The following is a 16155-nucleotide window of genomic DNA, read 5'->3' as shown; positions in this document are numbered from 1 at the left end:
TCTGGTATGGCTAGGGCGGTGTAGATCTTTTGTAAAACTCTCCTTTTGTTTCCTCAAGTCAGCACTCTGCAGACAGCCAATTAATTGCTCTGACAACTCTGTCAGCAGTTTCGGCTTTACTAGAACAACTTCCAAGCTATCAGCAGAATGGAATCCAATATGATTGTATGGGCAGTAGCCCACCATTCCCCCCCCTCTCCCCGACCCCCAACTCCTTAGCATGCTTGAGCACAGCTCAAGGCCATCATACATCTACAAGACTTAACGTAATATCGGTTTGGGTCTATTTGACCTAAATCATTTGACCTAATCACATTTCATCTGATGTATTTGACTTTTCTTTCAGTCTAAAATGCGGGGGAGACTGAGACCCCCTGGAGCCCTCTGCCCCAATTCCCCTCAACCTAATCTATACCCTTACCCACCCCAATATATATATTTAATTAAATTTGACCCAAAGAAATTCAATCAAATGTTTTAGGTCAAATGTTTTAGGTCAATTATGCTAATACCGTAATATCACCACAACATTGTAATTGCCTCCATGACAGTTCTGCTGGCCAGTAAGGGAAGAGCTCCTCTGTTCTTTTGATTACATTTTCTTCTTGTCAAAACACTCAAATGTATACATGGTTCCCAACTATCACTCATACTTATGTTTTCATTTCCCTTATGCTTTTTTCATTTTATTTCAACAGCTTTATTTCGACGAAAAAGTCATAAAAGCGTTGCACAATAAATAAATACATCATCACCATCACTTATACAAATGACTTACAATCAAAGACAAATTCGTCATGTCGCTTGGTAAAAACTGTTTAAAAAGTCAGGGAATTAATCAACAAAACTTTGAGTCAATCAATGGGTGTTTAAAAGTGGCCAAGCTAATTCCTTAGCCTTTCTCATATAAATTCTCCCTGCCCAGCTCGGGTAATTGCCGGTAGCGGAGACGGCCAAAGTGTTTGCAGAATCCAGGCACTTAGCCATCACTTTGCTTAATGTCCTGCAGCCGCAATTTAGGAATAAGGACTTAAAAAAAGGCTTCCTCAACGGCGTAGTCCCCGGGCAGAGGAGTAAATAATTTTGCAAAGTGTCGACTGCCTCATCGCAAAGAATACATATAGCGGAAACGGCATCATGCCATTTGTGCTGGAGTGCAGCTGTTGGCAAAATGCCAATGCCGAACTTTAAGTACACACCCCTTTCACCCCTGAAGGTGACATAATCCAGGTACTCTTCGCAACCGACCGGTTTCTTAATAGCAAGGTATCGGGCCAGTGGCTCCAAGGCCCGGGATTTCAGCAGGATATCACGCTGTGCCTTAGATCACGCTGCGCTCTTAATCACTTCCTCAGACGCACATGTTATAACTGAGGGATTTGACCAATACTCCCCCAAGCCCAGCTGTCCCAAATAACTTTTCACGTGGGCAGCCCACTTCAGAGAGCTGCTCCCTTGCTGAGACAGAACATCCATGACTGCCTCTTTATATTTGCACAGATGGTCATTTGACCATAAACGGGCCCAATAAAGGACCGGACGCAGTTTGCAAATCATCTCAAACCCTAGTAGACCAGTTTCCAGTAACACTGGAATATTTGTGGCAGTAATAGGCAGTCCACGGATGTTTACAAATTTGTTCTCTGCCACTAGAAGGGGCTGAATCTCCATTTGTCGCCAGAGTTCTGTCCCATACAATGCTGCCTGGCGTCCTTGAACTTTATAGGCCTCCAGCGAGACTGGTACCGCCCCATTCCCATGCTCATTAGTAAATCTAGCAAGGGCCCCACTGTACCTGGCCAGCGTTAACTTGGCCTTCTCAACCTGCAATTTCCAGCCACATGACACCATGACTCTCACTCCTAGATAGTCATGACTGGACTTGCTCAATCGCACCGTCCTCCACAGAGAGAGATAGTGCCTTCTGCTTCTTCCTGACATTGGCAGTGAAAATCATGGCCTTGGTTTTGCTAATATTCAGGCAGAGCCTGTTCCTCTTAGTAAAAGCCATAAATATCTCCAGCTGCTTGCGGACGTCGACAGGTGATAGGGACAAGAATACTGCATTGTCTGGAAATAACAAAGCTGGCAGCTTATCGCCCCGCCTGTAAAGGGGCGTCAGTTTGAGCAGCCAAAAGCCTCTTCAGGACTTTGTTAATAAAGATACAAAACAACTTAGGTGCCAGCACACAACCCTAACAAACCCCCTTCCGAGTGTCAATAGGGCAGAGGTACTTCTGTGAGAAACCTGAAGGTGTCTCACCCGCTAGTTCCTGGGCATCTGTCATCCAGGTGGCCAGGACACGGCCATCGCTATTGGATCCAGTTCCTGGGATGGACCAGTGCATGAGGATTACCTGGATGGGGGGGGAAGTGGGACACAGACGGGTGAGACGCGGCACCTCTTTCCTTATAAGACCTTTTCCCCATCCTACCCCGTAGGATATTCAGAAGTTCTACCTCCCCCCCTCCTTTTCCGATACAAACACTTTTGTACACCATGAAAGACAATTGACTAACACCAGAGAGGTTAACCTGTCATGTCCCAACACAAGGGTCAGGCAGAGTCAGGCAATTGATAATCACTACACACACCTGACGGCCATTTCCCTTCCCCACAGGGATAAAAGGTGAAGCACAAGAGCACACTACGAGCAAGGCAAAACGCATGAGGAGGCGGTTGTTCCAGGACGGCAGTTCAAAAGACGGAGAAAGGCGGCGGGAGCTGATAGGACGACAAGGAATTAAGTGCCTTTGCCCTTTTCGACCCAGACACACAAAACCTCCATGAAAGAAATCATAAGACTTTAAACTACAGCCAATGTGTGGTGTAACAGATGTCAACGGTGCACGGGGCCCTCCCACACTGATAACCAAGGCAGAGAGAGGCGCTTGCTACCATGGTACCATCCTTGACTCTAGAGACAAGAAACGCCAAAGAGTTCAGCACAGCTGGTGAGTTGGAGGGAGAACCGATAAGTAGTTCGAGCTGTGTTGAGCTGAAGTTGCCAACGGCAACATGATGAGAACAAAGAACATGTATATTACTGAACATTTAAGACCCAGGGAGAGACCAGCTGCAGAGTAGTCCGGCGTCACATGGGCGCTTATTCGAAAGACTCTGGTTGGTCCCCTTTGTGTGTTAAATCTACAGATACCAGGAGGCCCTAGGAGAGCCTGACGTAAGAGGTCAAAGTGGTCAGTCATACAAGGGTTGAGTAAAACTCCTTGTACACTTGAAAGTCTTTGACCCATAACCAAGAGAAAAACTAAGGGAAGTGAATCCAGCACTTGTGAAAAAGCAAAGTAAATTGTGTTGAACTGGCAAATGTGAAGCCGGCCGAGGGATGCCTGCGATTGAGAGCAAAACATAACAACCCTGTGAACATTGTGATGATAAGTGTGAAACCGGCTGAGGGATGTCCACAGTTAATGGTTATTTAAAAAGACATTTGAGACTTTTGAATGTTACAAGTTACTGATGTTCAGAAAGAAAGGCCGTAATGAACCCGACTGAGGCAGGCCAGCGTTGCAAGAGGGATCGGAACCCAGTGTAAAAGATTACGGAAAGGAACTTTTGTATTGTTATATTTTTTTACATATCAAGCCCCCGCAGGCAAGAGACTGTCACTGGAATTGCAGATTGAATATCCCAATCTTATAGTTATGGTTGATTTTAATCTTCCCAACAACCTTGCTACTAGTGGGCAGGTGGAAAAATTCCTGGACATGATGATGGATCTAGGCCTCAGTCAATGGGGTACTAAACCCACCCACGAACGGGGCAATATTCTTTATCTAGTCTTTGCGTCCGAGATGTTTATCACCTTGTCTCCTCCCATTCCTATTATCTTGTCCGATCACTGCTTGGTACCTTTTTCCATCCTCCAGCCCACTCCCATCTTTTTGCAACCCAAGCCAGCGACTCTGAAGCATAGCTGGCATAGGGTACTTAATCTGTTAAAAACCACCACCTTCCTAACTCAGTGCGGCCAGTCTGCTCAGTGTTCTCTTCCTGTGCTTGAGTCTGCCTTTGTTGCCACCGCAGACCTGCTGGCTCCTCTTAGGATGTGTAAGCAGAAAGCTTGTCCTTCTGAATCGTGGTACACCAATCAGCTTAATGCTGAGAAGTTACGATGCAGACAAGCTGAGCGAAAATGGAGGGTTGACTATTCCGCAGAGAATAAGTCTGCCTTTCGTCGCGCACTTAACATTTACCACAAGCTGGTTATCAAGGCAAAGAAAGCCTTCTTCGCCTCCAAGGTCGAGGGCGCCCTTAAACAAGCCTAGGGCTCCATTTCAGTTTTTTTAATCGTTCTTTACCCCCATGATGTCCAGTTCTCAGTCTACCCCATCCCAAGCTCTCTGCAATTCTCTTTCTGCCCTCTTTGTATCTAAGATCTCTTCTATTCATGCTAATATTAATACTGGAGCTACATCTCCGTCGGCTGCCTATGGCTCCACTGAGCCTCTCCCTGCTCGGGGGTCTTGGTCGTCTTTTCCCATCTTCTCGGAATCTGATATTTTGGCATATTCAACATTTGAAATCTGCCTCCCCGACTGATGCCATTCCCCTAGCCCTGTTGAAGGAAAACTTGCAGTCCATTATCTCGCATATTACCGTTGTAGTAAATGCTTCGTTCACGGATGGAGTGATCCCCTCCACACTTAAACTTAAACATGCACTTGTGATTCTGTTATTAAAAAAAACATCATTAGATCCTGAGGTACTGCCCAATTATCGACCCATAACACTGCTTCCCTTCCTCATGAAACTGTTGGACGCCTTGGTCTCTCCCTTTGCGGTCTACATTTCTTGAATCCTCTTATTTTGATTCTTTTCAATCGGTTTTCGGCCGGGTAGGGGTACCGAATCTGTCCTGAATTCAGTACTGGACGACCTAGCTCGCCTGGTGGATCAGGGGGGTGTCGGCACAGTTGTTCTATTAGATCTGTCAGCCGCGTTCGACACAGTTGACCATCCCACCCTGATCTCCAGGCTGTCCTCTGCCGGGCTGTCTGGCAAACGTCCTTGACTGGTTCGTATTCTTCCTTGCCGACCGCTCCCAATCGGTTTCCCTCTCGGTGTGCCGCAGGGATCTGCTCTCTCCCCTATTTTGTTCAATCTCTACATTAGCCACCTTCTGTCCCTTATTTTGTTCCATGGCTTCCGCTATTATTCCTACGCCAACGAGACACAAATCTTGGTTCGTCTTGACTTCAAGCTGAGACGGCCACTCGGTTTAGGTGTTGTCTTCAGGAGGTTGGTGAATGGATGACATCCAACTGTTTGAAAGTTAATGGCAGTAAGACTGAGGTGTTGGTGGTAGGTACAACTTCACCCCTTCTCTACTGGCCCACCGCACTTGGCCCTCTTCCGGTACCTGTGCTATCTGTGAAGAATTTGGGGGTGACTATCTCTTTGTCTCTTACCATGGATGGTGAGGTCGCGGCAGTATGCAAGAGCGGACATTTTAAACTTAGTATGCTCAGGAAAGTCCTTCCTTTCGTGCCTGAAAATGCAGGCCCCGCTGGTAGCCACGCTTGTCATGAGTGGTTTAGACTACTGCAACTCGTTGTACTTGGCTCAGCCACGCTATCTGGTTAACCGCCTTCAGCTGCTGCAGAACGCTGCTGCTAGAGCTGTTTTACGGCCCTCTTTTGGCACCCACATGACCCCTTTACTGAGGCAGCTGCACTGGCTCTCGGTAGAAAAGCAGATCTTCTGTAAGTCTTTGGGCCTCATTACGACCCTGGCGTTAACCAATGGCGCTATTAGCGCCATGGTTAACACCGGTAATTTACTGAATCCGCCATGGTGAAATGGAGAATTACCACCCCATTCCAAGGTTGGCGGGGCGGTGATTCCCCATTTACCACTGGCCCTTCCCCATTCCCATTTTTGCCCCATAGGGTTCAATGGGAAAGGGGAAGGCGGTAATTACGGTACCGCAAATTGGCTGGTACAGAAGGCGTTAAGGGGTTAACGGCGCCGCAACCTTTTACGGCGCCTTTAACCCCTTAACGCCTGGGTCGTAATGAGGCCCTTTGTGTATGGTGCACCGTGACTTTAACGGTGGGGGAGTCTACCTGAATATATTCAGGACAAATTCCAGCACTACATTCCTAACCGGTGTCTCCGCTCTCAATCCGCATTTCTCGTTGTGGTACCCAGCTTCAGATTGATGCGCACTGGCAGTCGTGCCTTCTCAGTTGCCGCCGCTAAGGCTTGGAACACCCTCCCCTTGCTGCTGCGCAAGACCACTGACCACCTCGCCTTTCATCGTCTACTAAAGAAATCTGTGTTATAAGTTCTGGCTGTTTTAGGTTTTCTGTTCACTTTATTAGCGCCTGGGTGCCTTTGGGCTTGTGTGCGCTCTACAAATGTACATAACATAACATATAAAAGAGACTTGACCACCAAAGGTCCTGATAACGTTGAAAGGAACTGTAACCTCGAGCTGGAGAAGCCCAGGACTGGGCTGTGCTAAAGAGTCCCGCCTTGCCCCGTGCTAAAAACTTGATAATGGGAGACCCCGGCCATAACATCCTGAATTGTCATTTCTGAACACTTCTTGCTTTTCTTGTGAACCCTGTTGCACACTCTTTTGAAACTTAGCGGTAAGGATTGGCAATAGTTTTTTTTAGTATAAGCCCGTTTTATTTGACAAGACGCCACTAGGACTGCCTTATTATTTTTTGATGGTCACAGCTTGCTCCAATCTTAGATTTAGGTTTAGATTAGGTGTTTTTCTATTTATACAGTTTAATAAACACTCTTGAACTCTGATCACTTGTGTCTGTCTTTACTGTTGCCACCATGAGTTCCTTATACTTCCATCAACACCCCAGCAGACCACCACAGAGTTCCCTGTGTAAAGGCTCTGGATAGCAGACAGCAATGCGGGTGGGATACCAAGCTCCTCTAAGATCTCCCATAGGCGTGCTCAGTGTAAAGTGTTAAAGGCAGTTAGTAAATCGACGACCACTGTATATATGTTTGTCTTTCTGAGCACAGCGTACTTCTCACAGACCAGTCAGAGGCTTTGGGCGATGGTACTCGAACACTCACAAAACCCTGCCTCGCGATGGTCTATACCCAGTTACTCAAAACCCATTCATCCAGATGGAACAGCAGTGCCCGGGAAAGCATCTTCCCCACAGCATCTAAAAGGGAAATAAGTCTAAAATTAGCAGGATCGTCATGTACACCGTTTTTGTGAATTGGGACAATTTCTGCTGAGGTCCAAGACTCAGGGTCCTGCATGCTGCACAGCACTACGTTGAATAGTTTGGTCAGATATAGTTTGGTCAGATACAGCAACAAGACCACAGACTTGTTTCTATAAAAGTCTATCAGTACTTTGTGCTGGCCCGGCGCCTTACCTATCTTTTGGAGCACCAACACAAGCTCAACCTGGGCACTGGTGAGTATCAGTGGAGTAGGCAGTGGTGCCCTGGTGGATACAGCACATTCCCCAATGGGTGTAGACTCCGTCGAGTACCCACCATCCGCCCGGTAGAGATTACTGTAGTATTCTGCCCATACTATTTCAGGTATCAAGCCATGAGGCTGACTTTGGCTCCCTCAGTGAGCAGCCCCCATCTTAGACCAAAAACCCTTGGAATCTCTGCCGCCTATAGCTCCCAGGAGTGCCTTCCATAAATCATCATGCCACCCCTCTTCTTGTCCTTCAGAATATTGTGATATTCACCTCTTGCCCGTCTGACTTCAGCACACATTTGGGGCCCTTGGATCTTTGCTGTCACAATAAGCCTCCACTTGGCTTCCTGGCAATCCCGATCATACCAGGGGATGGCTTTCTCAATGAAGTTACCAACTGCTTTAGCTGGTTTTGAGACATAAGATCCCGCCTGTGCTATTATTTCCTCATGGAGTTTGATCAAAACTGCAACATCACTCAGATTCGCCCTTTGCAAAGACCTCAACAAGGGGACAAATGCCAGCATATATCCATGGGAGAACTACCTCCAGATCCAAGCCACCCCACCTCAAATTCCTTCTATCCTGGCCAAGAAATTCAAGGGCGACTGCACTTTTTTGTCTTTCTAACTTTTGCCACTCTCCCCCCTCTTCTGCTCTCACTGGATCAGTTTACTTTCCACCACACAGACCATGGTCTGGCTGAGATTCTTGCCGAGGCCACGATTTGTCTCTACACAGACAAGGCTTAATGCTATTACGGTGGTGAGATGCACAGTATAAACAACTAATAACATAGCAGATGTATTGTCTTATAACTTACACCAGCCCTTGCCAGCATAGTCAATGATAATGGACCATGGGAGTTGGAGGCCATAACAGTTTAACAGGTGAAAGGTTGGCTAACCCAGACTAGACACTGTGCATATCTGAACACCTGAGCGAGCTCTCCTAATGATTCTGTAGCTGAAAGGAGAAAGGCACTAAGTGCAATAAAACAACTAGACTCCATAAGAACATCCATGACAAAGGCAATTTCACCGGCCTTAATAGAATACTTACACCTGATTATTTCTAAAAGCTTGGTACACACTGCTTGGCTCCATACATGATTGAAGGAAAGGCAGCTTGAAGAACTGTGTTGACTGACAAAAAGCATCATTTACCATCAACAGCAGTCACAGCGACAGATCTAGCAACAGAAGCCCTCACAAAATTGGCACAACATAGCAGATGTGCAATGTATCTTAACATTCAAATACATTAACCAGATTGCATACATGAGTACAGCTGTGAACCTAACAACTTAGTAGACTTGTATTAATGAAAAGAGAAACACATGAACATCACAAGAGCAACAGATCATTGGTTAGGACTTTCAATCGCCTGTGATGCATGCGGCATCAGATCTGCTTGCGATTTTAAACAAGATTTCCGCTTTTAGATTGTTATGACCATAAAAGGATCAACCACAATAAAATGTAGGGCATTACACCAGGCCACCTATGGTCTTACCCCACACAGTCATCTGCATATCCAGTGTCACAGAAATGTTGGGCACCCAATTCCAGAAGTCTTTTGTCAATTATCTTTCCACCGTTACAAAAGAATGTGTATTCAGAATCTCCCAGAGCTGAAAATAAGCACAGACACATTTATAAAAATTTGACATTTTCTAAACCTATTCGGGATTCATGTCTACTAATCTACTTTACATAGTCACGATGTCTGACTTTTGTTGTGCTATATGTATATTCATTTGTGTTAGCCCGATAAAGAACAGGTCCAGCTCAAAGAACATGCAAGCTTTAGGGCAGGCTTAATGTCAGCATTACTGTCAGTAGTTAGACTCTGCTGACTAATTAAACATTGTACATAGCCAGCTACAGAGGCCAATAAAATGCTTCTGATCCATCTCTGTACCATCCGACAGGGCATCATCAAATGTTAAAACATACATTTAAGCCTCAATTGTCAGGGCTGTAGACAATGCCCAAAACAGTTTACTAAAGGACCACAATGCAGGACCATACTACTCCGAAATATAATACAAACATATATGATACATTAGACCAGTTATAGGAGGGAAGGAACTGCTTAATAACTATTGTTTGCAGGACACTGAGAACATTGCACAGTCCCAAGACCCAGCACCAGTTTTTACTAGCCATGCTCATGGAAAGAGGACATCTGCATTCATGAAAACAGCAGAATTCATGCCTTACCATGCACCCCTTAACCCCCAACGGACAACTGAACTGAAGCAAGTGCTCTACTCCATGCTTGCCTGATACATTCACTCATAATAGTTAACACTTTCTGAAGACTAGAACGCAGCGTTTGCTTACAGCTACTGGACATCCTCATTTTTTCATCCCTCTTTCTCATCTCTGTACTTAAAGGGGGGGGGGTAAATAATGTGGTGGTCAAGAAAACATGGGAATTCTTTATCTGCGTCACAATAAACCATACTGGCATGTTGCAAAGGCACATGGGTGTCATTAAGAATAACATCTGAAGGTTTATCTTGATTTACTGTTTTCCTGCCTCTCTGGAGTTTGTCCTCTCATACGTGGCCCTCACACAGATAGCCACCCCAGTGACAGAGTCAGATAGCTTCTGCCTTTCCATGGCCAGGTAAGAGAAGCTTCTCTGGAGAGAATCAGTGACGATGTTGCTAGATTCGTCACAGTATCTATCATTAACCAGTGACCAGGAGCTACCATGGTGGGACTAGGAGCTAGTAGATGGCATTCCGCAGATCTAACTTCCACATAGAATACAACAATATTATTTTGTACATTATTTATAACCCCTTATGCAGTGCCGCCTTTGATACAGTGGACAGAGGGCGACTTTGCAATGAGCTACACTGCTGAGGCATACCCCTCAGGCTCCTTAAGTGATTGTTCTTTTACATTACCAAACTAGAGTGAAAATAAGGTTGGATCAACATGGGAAGACCACCTCTTGGACCAATAACTATAAAGGCCTTAAACAAGGCTGTTCTTTGACTCCCATGTTGTTCAACCTTTATCTCTCAGACATGGGTAGTGCCCTACAGGATGCCGCTGTTACCCGAAAATAGGCTCTACACTTCTACAATGGTTAGGCTATGCGGATGACTTAGTCATACTGGATCTCACTCCAATCGGCCTCCAAACGGCATTGAATAACCTTAAGAAATATGCAGACCTTACTTGTTAATAGTTCACCTCCAAAACCAAAATGCTAGTCTTTAGTCCCATTAGAAGGAAACCTCAAAAGGTAATTTGGAAACTCGATGGGGCACGAATAGAGAAGGTATCCATTTATAAATATCTGGGGATACATTTTCGGAAGTTGTAAGTATCTGTTGACGCTGTGGAACTTATTGCTGTGCTTTTTTAATTATTTTTAATTTTTTGTGTTGCAGTTTATTTAACTTTACACAATAGAAAACATTTGGAATTTCCATATACACTTCCACATAATACAATGTGATTATGACATTAAGAGTTTAAAAATGTCCTCTAATTTTCTCCACAGCAAGGTAAGATAAATGATACAAGCGTGGTTATTACCACTCAAATTAATTCCAAAATGTATTTCCTGATTTCCTGTTGTGTCATCCACCATCCAAGCTGCTCGCCTTGCTTCCACCCTTAGTTTATTCAGAGAACTGCACTCACATAGGAGGTGTCTGACTGTTTCGAGTTCATGTGTCCCACATAGTTGACAGTCCCTATTGGTGCTAGAAGACAAATTTAACTGTGTTGAATTTTAGCTGCAGGTATTCCCATGTTAAGTAGTTACCAACAAATTGCTCTACATAGGTAGGCGTTTCCCCTCTGATGGAAATGTACAGCACACGTTCTTTAGCAGGTATTGTACCCGAGCAGGCAGAACTTGTTCGGCACCACACGCTGACTCGTTCACTATGTTTAAGAATATTGTTGCACTCGCTAACTTTAATAGTATCTGTTGTGCAATCACCATCATGCTGCTGTTCTGAATCAGGGTTTGAAATCTATAAAAACACATTAGGACACATCCATACAACATTTAAAGCATAAGGGGTCATTAATAATGGACAAAATAATTTTGTTGTGTCCTACGTGGAAGTTAGATTTGCAGAATGCCATCTACTAGCTTCTAGTCATGCTGTGGTAGCTCCTGGTCACTGGTTAACGATGGATATTTTGACGAATCTAGCAACATCGTCACTGATTCTCTGGAGGGAAGGTCTGGCTGGGGAAAGGCAGAAGCTATCTGACTCTGACCCTGGGGGGGCTATCTGCGGGACTGCCAAGAAGGGGAGGACAAACTACAGAGAGGCAGGAAAACACCAAATCAAGATAAACCTTCAGGTGTTATTCTTAAGGACACCCATGTGCCTTTGCAACATGCCAGTATGGCTTATTGTGACACAGATGAAGAATTCCCCCTTTAAGTACTGAGACAAGAAAGAGGGGTGAAAAAATGAGGATGACCAGAAACGGTAAGCAAAGGCTGCGTTCTAGTCTTCGGAAATTGTTAACCAATGCTGGGAAGTTTAAAATACAAACAGCTGAGCAGAATATGAGTGAGAGGCAGAGATTGCAATGGAACACAGCTTGTGTGGATGCTGGTTGCAACGCAGGAAGCGAGAATCTCTGAAAGGCAGCACGGAGGCTAAGAACGGTGTGCAGAGAGAGACCAGGCCAAGAGAAGCTTGCCGCTTTATTGTTATAAGCAGCTGGAGCCACCAGAAGGAAAGGAAGATAAAGCGGGAGCCAAACGAGTTGCCCAGTAATCCCAGAGAGAGCGCGTGCATTACCGGAGTGCTTGAGAGAAAGTGTTGCATATCATTACCGCAGCGAGAAACCCCAATTAAAGTAATTGGAGGAACTGACACAAATACAAACAGTGTTAAAAAAGGATTGGTGACCAAATCTTGGAAAGAGAGGTTGATACAAATACAAACGGTGTTAAGAAAGGGTCGGTGACTCAATATTTGAAAAGAGGAGTTGACACTAATAACAACTTTGCTGAGAAAAGGTTGGTGACCCAATACTGGAAAAGCGTTTTTTGGGATGCGAGAAAGAGTTAATGGAGAAGGAAAAAGCCCTAGCAGGATAGTGAACCAAGCAAACAGTGAGTCTGAAACTCATGCCCATGAAAGGATATTGAGACTCACACCCAAGAAACAGAATTGTGGTGTCTTGTCAGGAGAGTAAACCAGGCACTGGGCGAGTCTGGGACCCAGACCCAGGAAACAGAATTGTGATAACCTAGCAGGAGAGTAAACCAGGAATAAGAAGAGAAGGAACAAGTTACTTACCTGTAACTGTTGTTCTCCAGCATGGGTCTGGCATGGATTCACATGCTCATGAATATTCCCCGTCGTCAGGCTCGGAATCCTTGGTAAAGACAAAATCAGCTTCAGTTTCGTTTCTGAACTGTCTTTCTCCTAACAACCAATCACTGGTCGCTGGGTCATACTGCCCCAGCCAATGACTGCCCTCTACCTAAGCCCCTCCTCTGGCAGCCATCTTCAGATTTGGTAGCACGTAAAGTGGCAGTATGACCAAGAGAAGCGCTTCAGAGGGGTAAGCGGGAGGGTTTGCATGTGAATCCATGCCAGACCCATGCTGGAGAACAACAGTTACAGGTAAGTAACTTGTTCCTTCTCCAGCATGGGGTCTGGCATGGATTCACATGCTCATGATTAAGAATACATAGCAGTACACACATGCACAACCACAGGAGGAGGCAAGGCTCCTAACCAGGCTCACCTTCAAGCAAACAGGTTGTGCAGCAGTGCTTGGCCGTCTCTGGACTCCTCCCTGGAATCCCGGTCGACGCAGTAGAATCTCGTGAAGGTGTGCGTCGACTTCCACCTAACAGCCCTGCAGATGTCCAGCAGGGGCACACCAGACAGGAACGCCATAGTTGCAGCGATCGCTCTGGTCGAATGGGCTCTCGGACGGCCCGGCAACGGTCGATTTGCCAACCGATGACAATGGGTGATGCAGCCAGAAAGCGACCTGGAAATGGACGCCTTGGAGAGGGCCTTCCCTTGGTTCACAGGGCCAAAGTTCACAAACAGCTATGATGTCTTCCGAAAACTCTTCGTGCGATCCACGTAGAACTTCAGTGTTCTAGCCACATCCAGCGAGTGCAAAGTCCTCTCAGCCGGCGACGAAGGCGGCAGGAAGAAAACAGGTAACACCAAGGGCTCATTGAGATGGAAGTCCGACGGCACCTTGGGCATGAAGGAGGGGTGTGTCCTCAGCACTACCCTCGTTTAGTAGATTGTCAAGTACGGAGGTTTATAGGAAGAACGCTGTCTTCCACGATAGGAATTTCAGAGGCGCCGAATGCAGATGCTCGAACGGTGGACCCACGAGCCTAGTCAGCACCACATTGAGCTCCCACGCCGGGTCCGGAGCCTTCACCAGCGGGAACCAGCGAAAAAGTCCTTTCATGAACTCCTTAACCAGGCGATGAAACCAGAGCGACGACTGACCCGGAGTTCTGGTATAGCGGGAGATAGCCGCCAGATGAATTTTGATGGACGCGTGCGCCAGCTCCACCTTGGCCAGCGACAGCACTTGAGGGGCCGTAATCCGTAGAGGGTTTATCTTCTGTGCACGGCACCAGATGGTGAACCTCTTCCATTTATGTCCGTAGCACTTAAGAGTCAAAGAAGCTCTGGCCTTGGCAAACACCTCCTTGCAGTCTGCCGGGATCTTGTACCCTCCAAACTCTAGTGCTGCAGGAGCCAGGCCTGCAGGTTCAGCGACCCTGGGTCGTGGTGCAGAATCGCGCCTCCTTCCCTGACGAGATGATCTGCGTCCGCCCGAAGCTTGACTCGAGGTGACGCCGACATGTCCAGAAGGTCCGGGTATCATATCTGCCTCGGCCACGCCGGTGCAACGAGGATCATCCTGCACCGGGACCATCTGTGTTGACTGATGAGTCGCAGAAGCGACGGCAACAGTGGAAATGCATAGAAACGCATAGAGGAACAGGCCGTCCCAGGGGAAGGAGAATGCATCTCCCATGCTCCCCTCCTGGGGAAACCTGCTGGCGAACCTCCAGCAGTTGGTGTTCGTCGCTGTCGCAAACAGATCGATCTGGGGATTGCCCCATCGTCGAAACAGAAGGTCCACCTGATCCTGCCGAAGCTCCCACTTGTGGCAAGAGTGCAGCTCCCCGCTGAGTGAGTCAGCAACAGTGTTCTTCACTCCAGATGAAAGGGTACCAGAAACATCCCCTGGGCGAGGGCCCAGTGCCATAGATCCTGCGCTTCCTTGGAGAGAGCCGGGGATCTGGTGCCACCCTGCTTCTGAATGTAGAACATTATGGTGGTGTTGTCGGTGAAGACCCGCACCACCTTGCCCTTGAGGGACGGAAGGAATGATTTGAGGGCCCAAAACACGGCCCGAAGCTCCAGTACGTTGATGTGCAATGACTTCCGGTGTCCGCGCCCCATCCCTCCAGGGAGGCATCCGTTTTCATCGTCTCCTGATGTGCTGAGGTCTGGAAGTCCGCGCGCGGATGCCCCACCAACGAATCACTTGGCGGAATTTCCTGTTGAGGGCGATCTTGTCCTCGAAGCTTCCCGATACCTGGACCCAACGGGCGTCGTGGAACTCTTGCAGCGGCCACAGTCTGCACAGTCGAACGAGGTAGATGCAGGATGACATCATGCCGAGCAGGGACTTGATGGACCTCACCCTGGCAACTTCCATGGTCAACAGCCATTGTACCTTGCCCAGGATGGCCTTTATCCTGTCCTCCGACAGCAAAGCCAGGCGCGACACTGTGTTGAGCCTGGACCCCAGAAACCGAGCGTCTTGAGATGGCACCAAGCAGGACTTTGCATAGTTTATCGAGAACCCCAGTTCCGTGAGCAGGCGGACGTTCCTCGCTGTGTGCTCGATGGCAAGTTCCCTTGACTTCGCTCGGATGAGCCAATCGTCCAGGTAGGGGAAGATGTGGATCCCCTGCAGGCGCAGCTGCGCTGCCACCGGCGCAAGGCACTTGGTGAAGACCCTTGGCGCCGACTTCAACCCGAAGGGGAGGGCCTTGAATTGATAGTGTTGCCCCTGGATCACGAAGCGTAGAAACTTTCGATGCCCCTTGTGGATGGGGATGTGAAAATAAGCATCCTCCAGGTCCAGCCCCTTCCTCCAGCTGTCCCAGCACGTGCTGGAGGGTGACCATCTGAAACTTCGGGGACTTGATATATTTGTTGAGGCGGCAGAGATCCAGGATGGGCCGCCAACCACCAGTCTTTTTCCTGACGAGGAAGTACTGCGAGTACACTCCGGAGCCTCTTCGGGACGAGCTCTATTGCGCCCTTTCTCAGCATCGCTCGTACCTCCAGAAGCAGTTGTGGGACGTGGTTTTCTTGCCAGGCCTCTGGTGGAACGCGGGGACACTTCCTTTGGAACTCCAGGGTGTGTCTGTGGGCCAGGGCATCCAGCACCCAACGGTCGGTGGAGATGGACTTCCACACGCTGACGAAGTTCGCCAGCCAGCCTCCCACCAGAGTGCTCGCGTGGGGGCCCGACGTCACGCCGGTTCAGTCCTGCTTCATCGTGGACGACCCACTTTGGGGTCCTTGGCAACAATGACAGCGATTTCCTCTGGTTTTGTTGCGGCTCCTGTAGGCTTCCTGGGCCAAGGAACAGGATGGTTGACGATACAACAAGAAGTTGCCACCAAATCCTTTGGAGGCC

The 16155-nt window shown here is 47.5% G+C and overlaps 1 protein-coding gene across 1 annotated transcript in view; it reads right to left on the bottom strand.

Moving 5' to 3' along the window:
* The window catches only part of MTRR (5-methyltetrahydrofolate-homocysteine methyltransferase reductase), a 983610-nt gene that overhangs the window by 594176 nt on the left and 373279 nt on the right, over positions 1-16155 (bottom strand). The window contains exon 4 of the mRNA XM_069613725.1: positions 8960-9077. Coding sequence (XP_069469826.1) covers positions 8960-9077 — 118 coding nt within the window. The remainder of the gene's footprint in view (positions 1-8959; positions 9078-16155) is intronic.

This window comes from Ambystoma mexicanum, chromosome 5p, assembly GCF_040938575.1.
Source record: "Ambystoma mexicanum isolate Mex_15411 chromosome 5p, UKY_AmexF1_1, whole genome shotgun sequence".
Classification (NCBI taxonomy): Eukaryota; Metazoa; Chordata; class Amphibia; order Caudata; family Ambystomatidae; genus Ambystoma; species Ambystoma mexicanum.
This window is presented reverse-complemented; position numbering and strand designations above follow the sequence as displayed.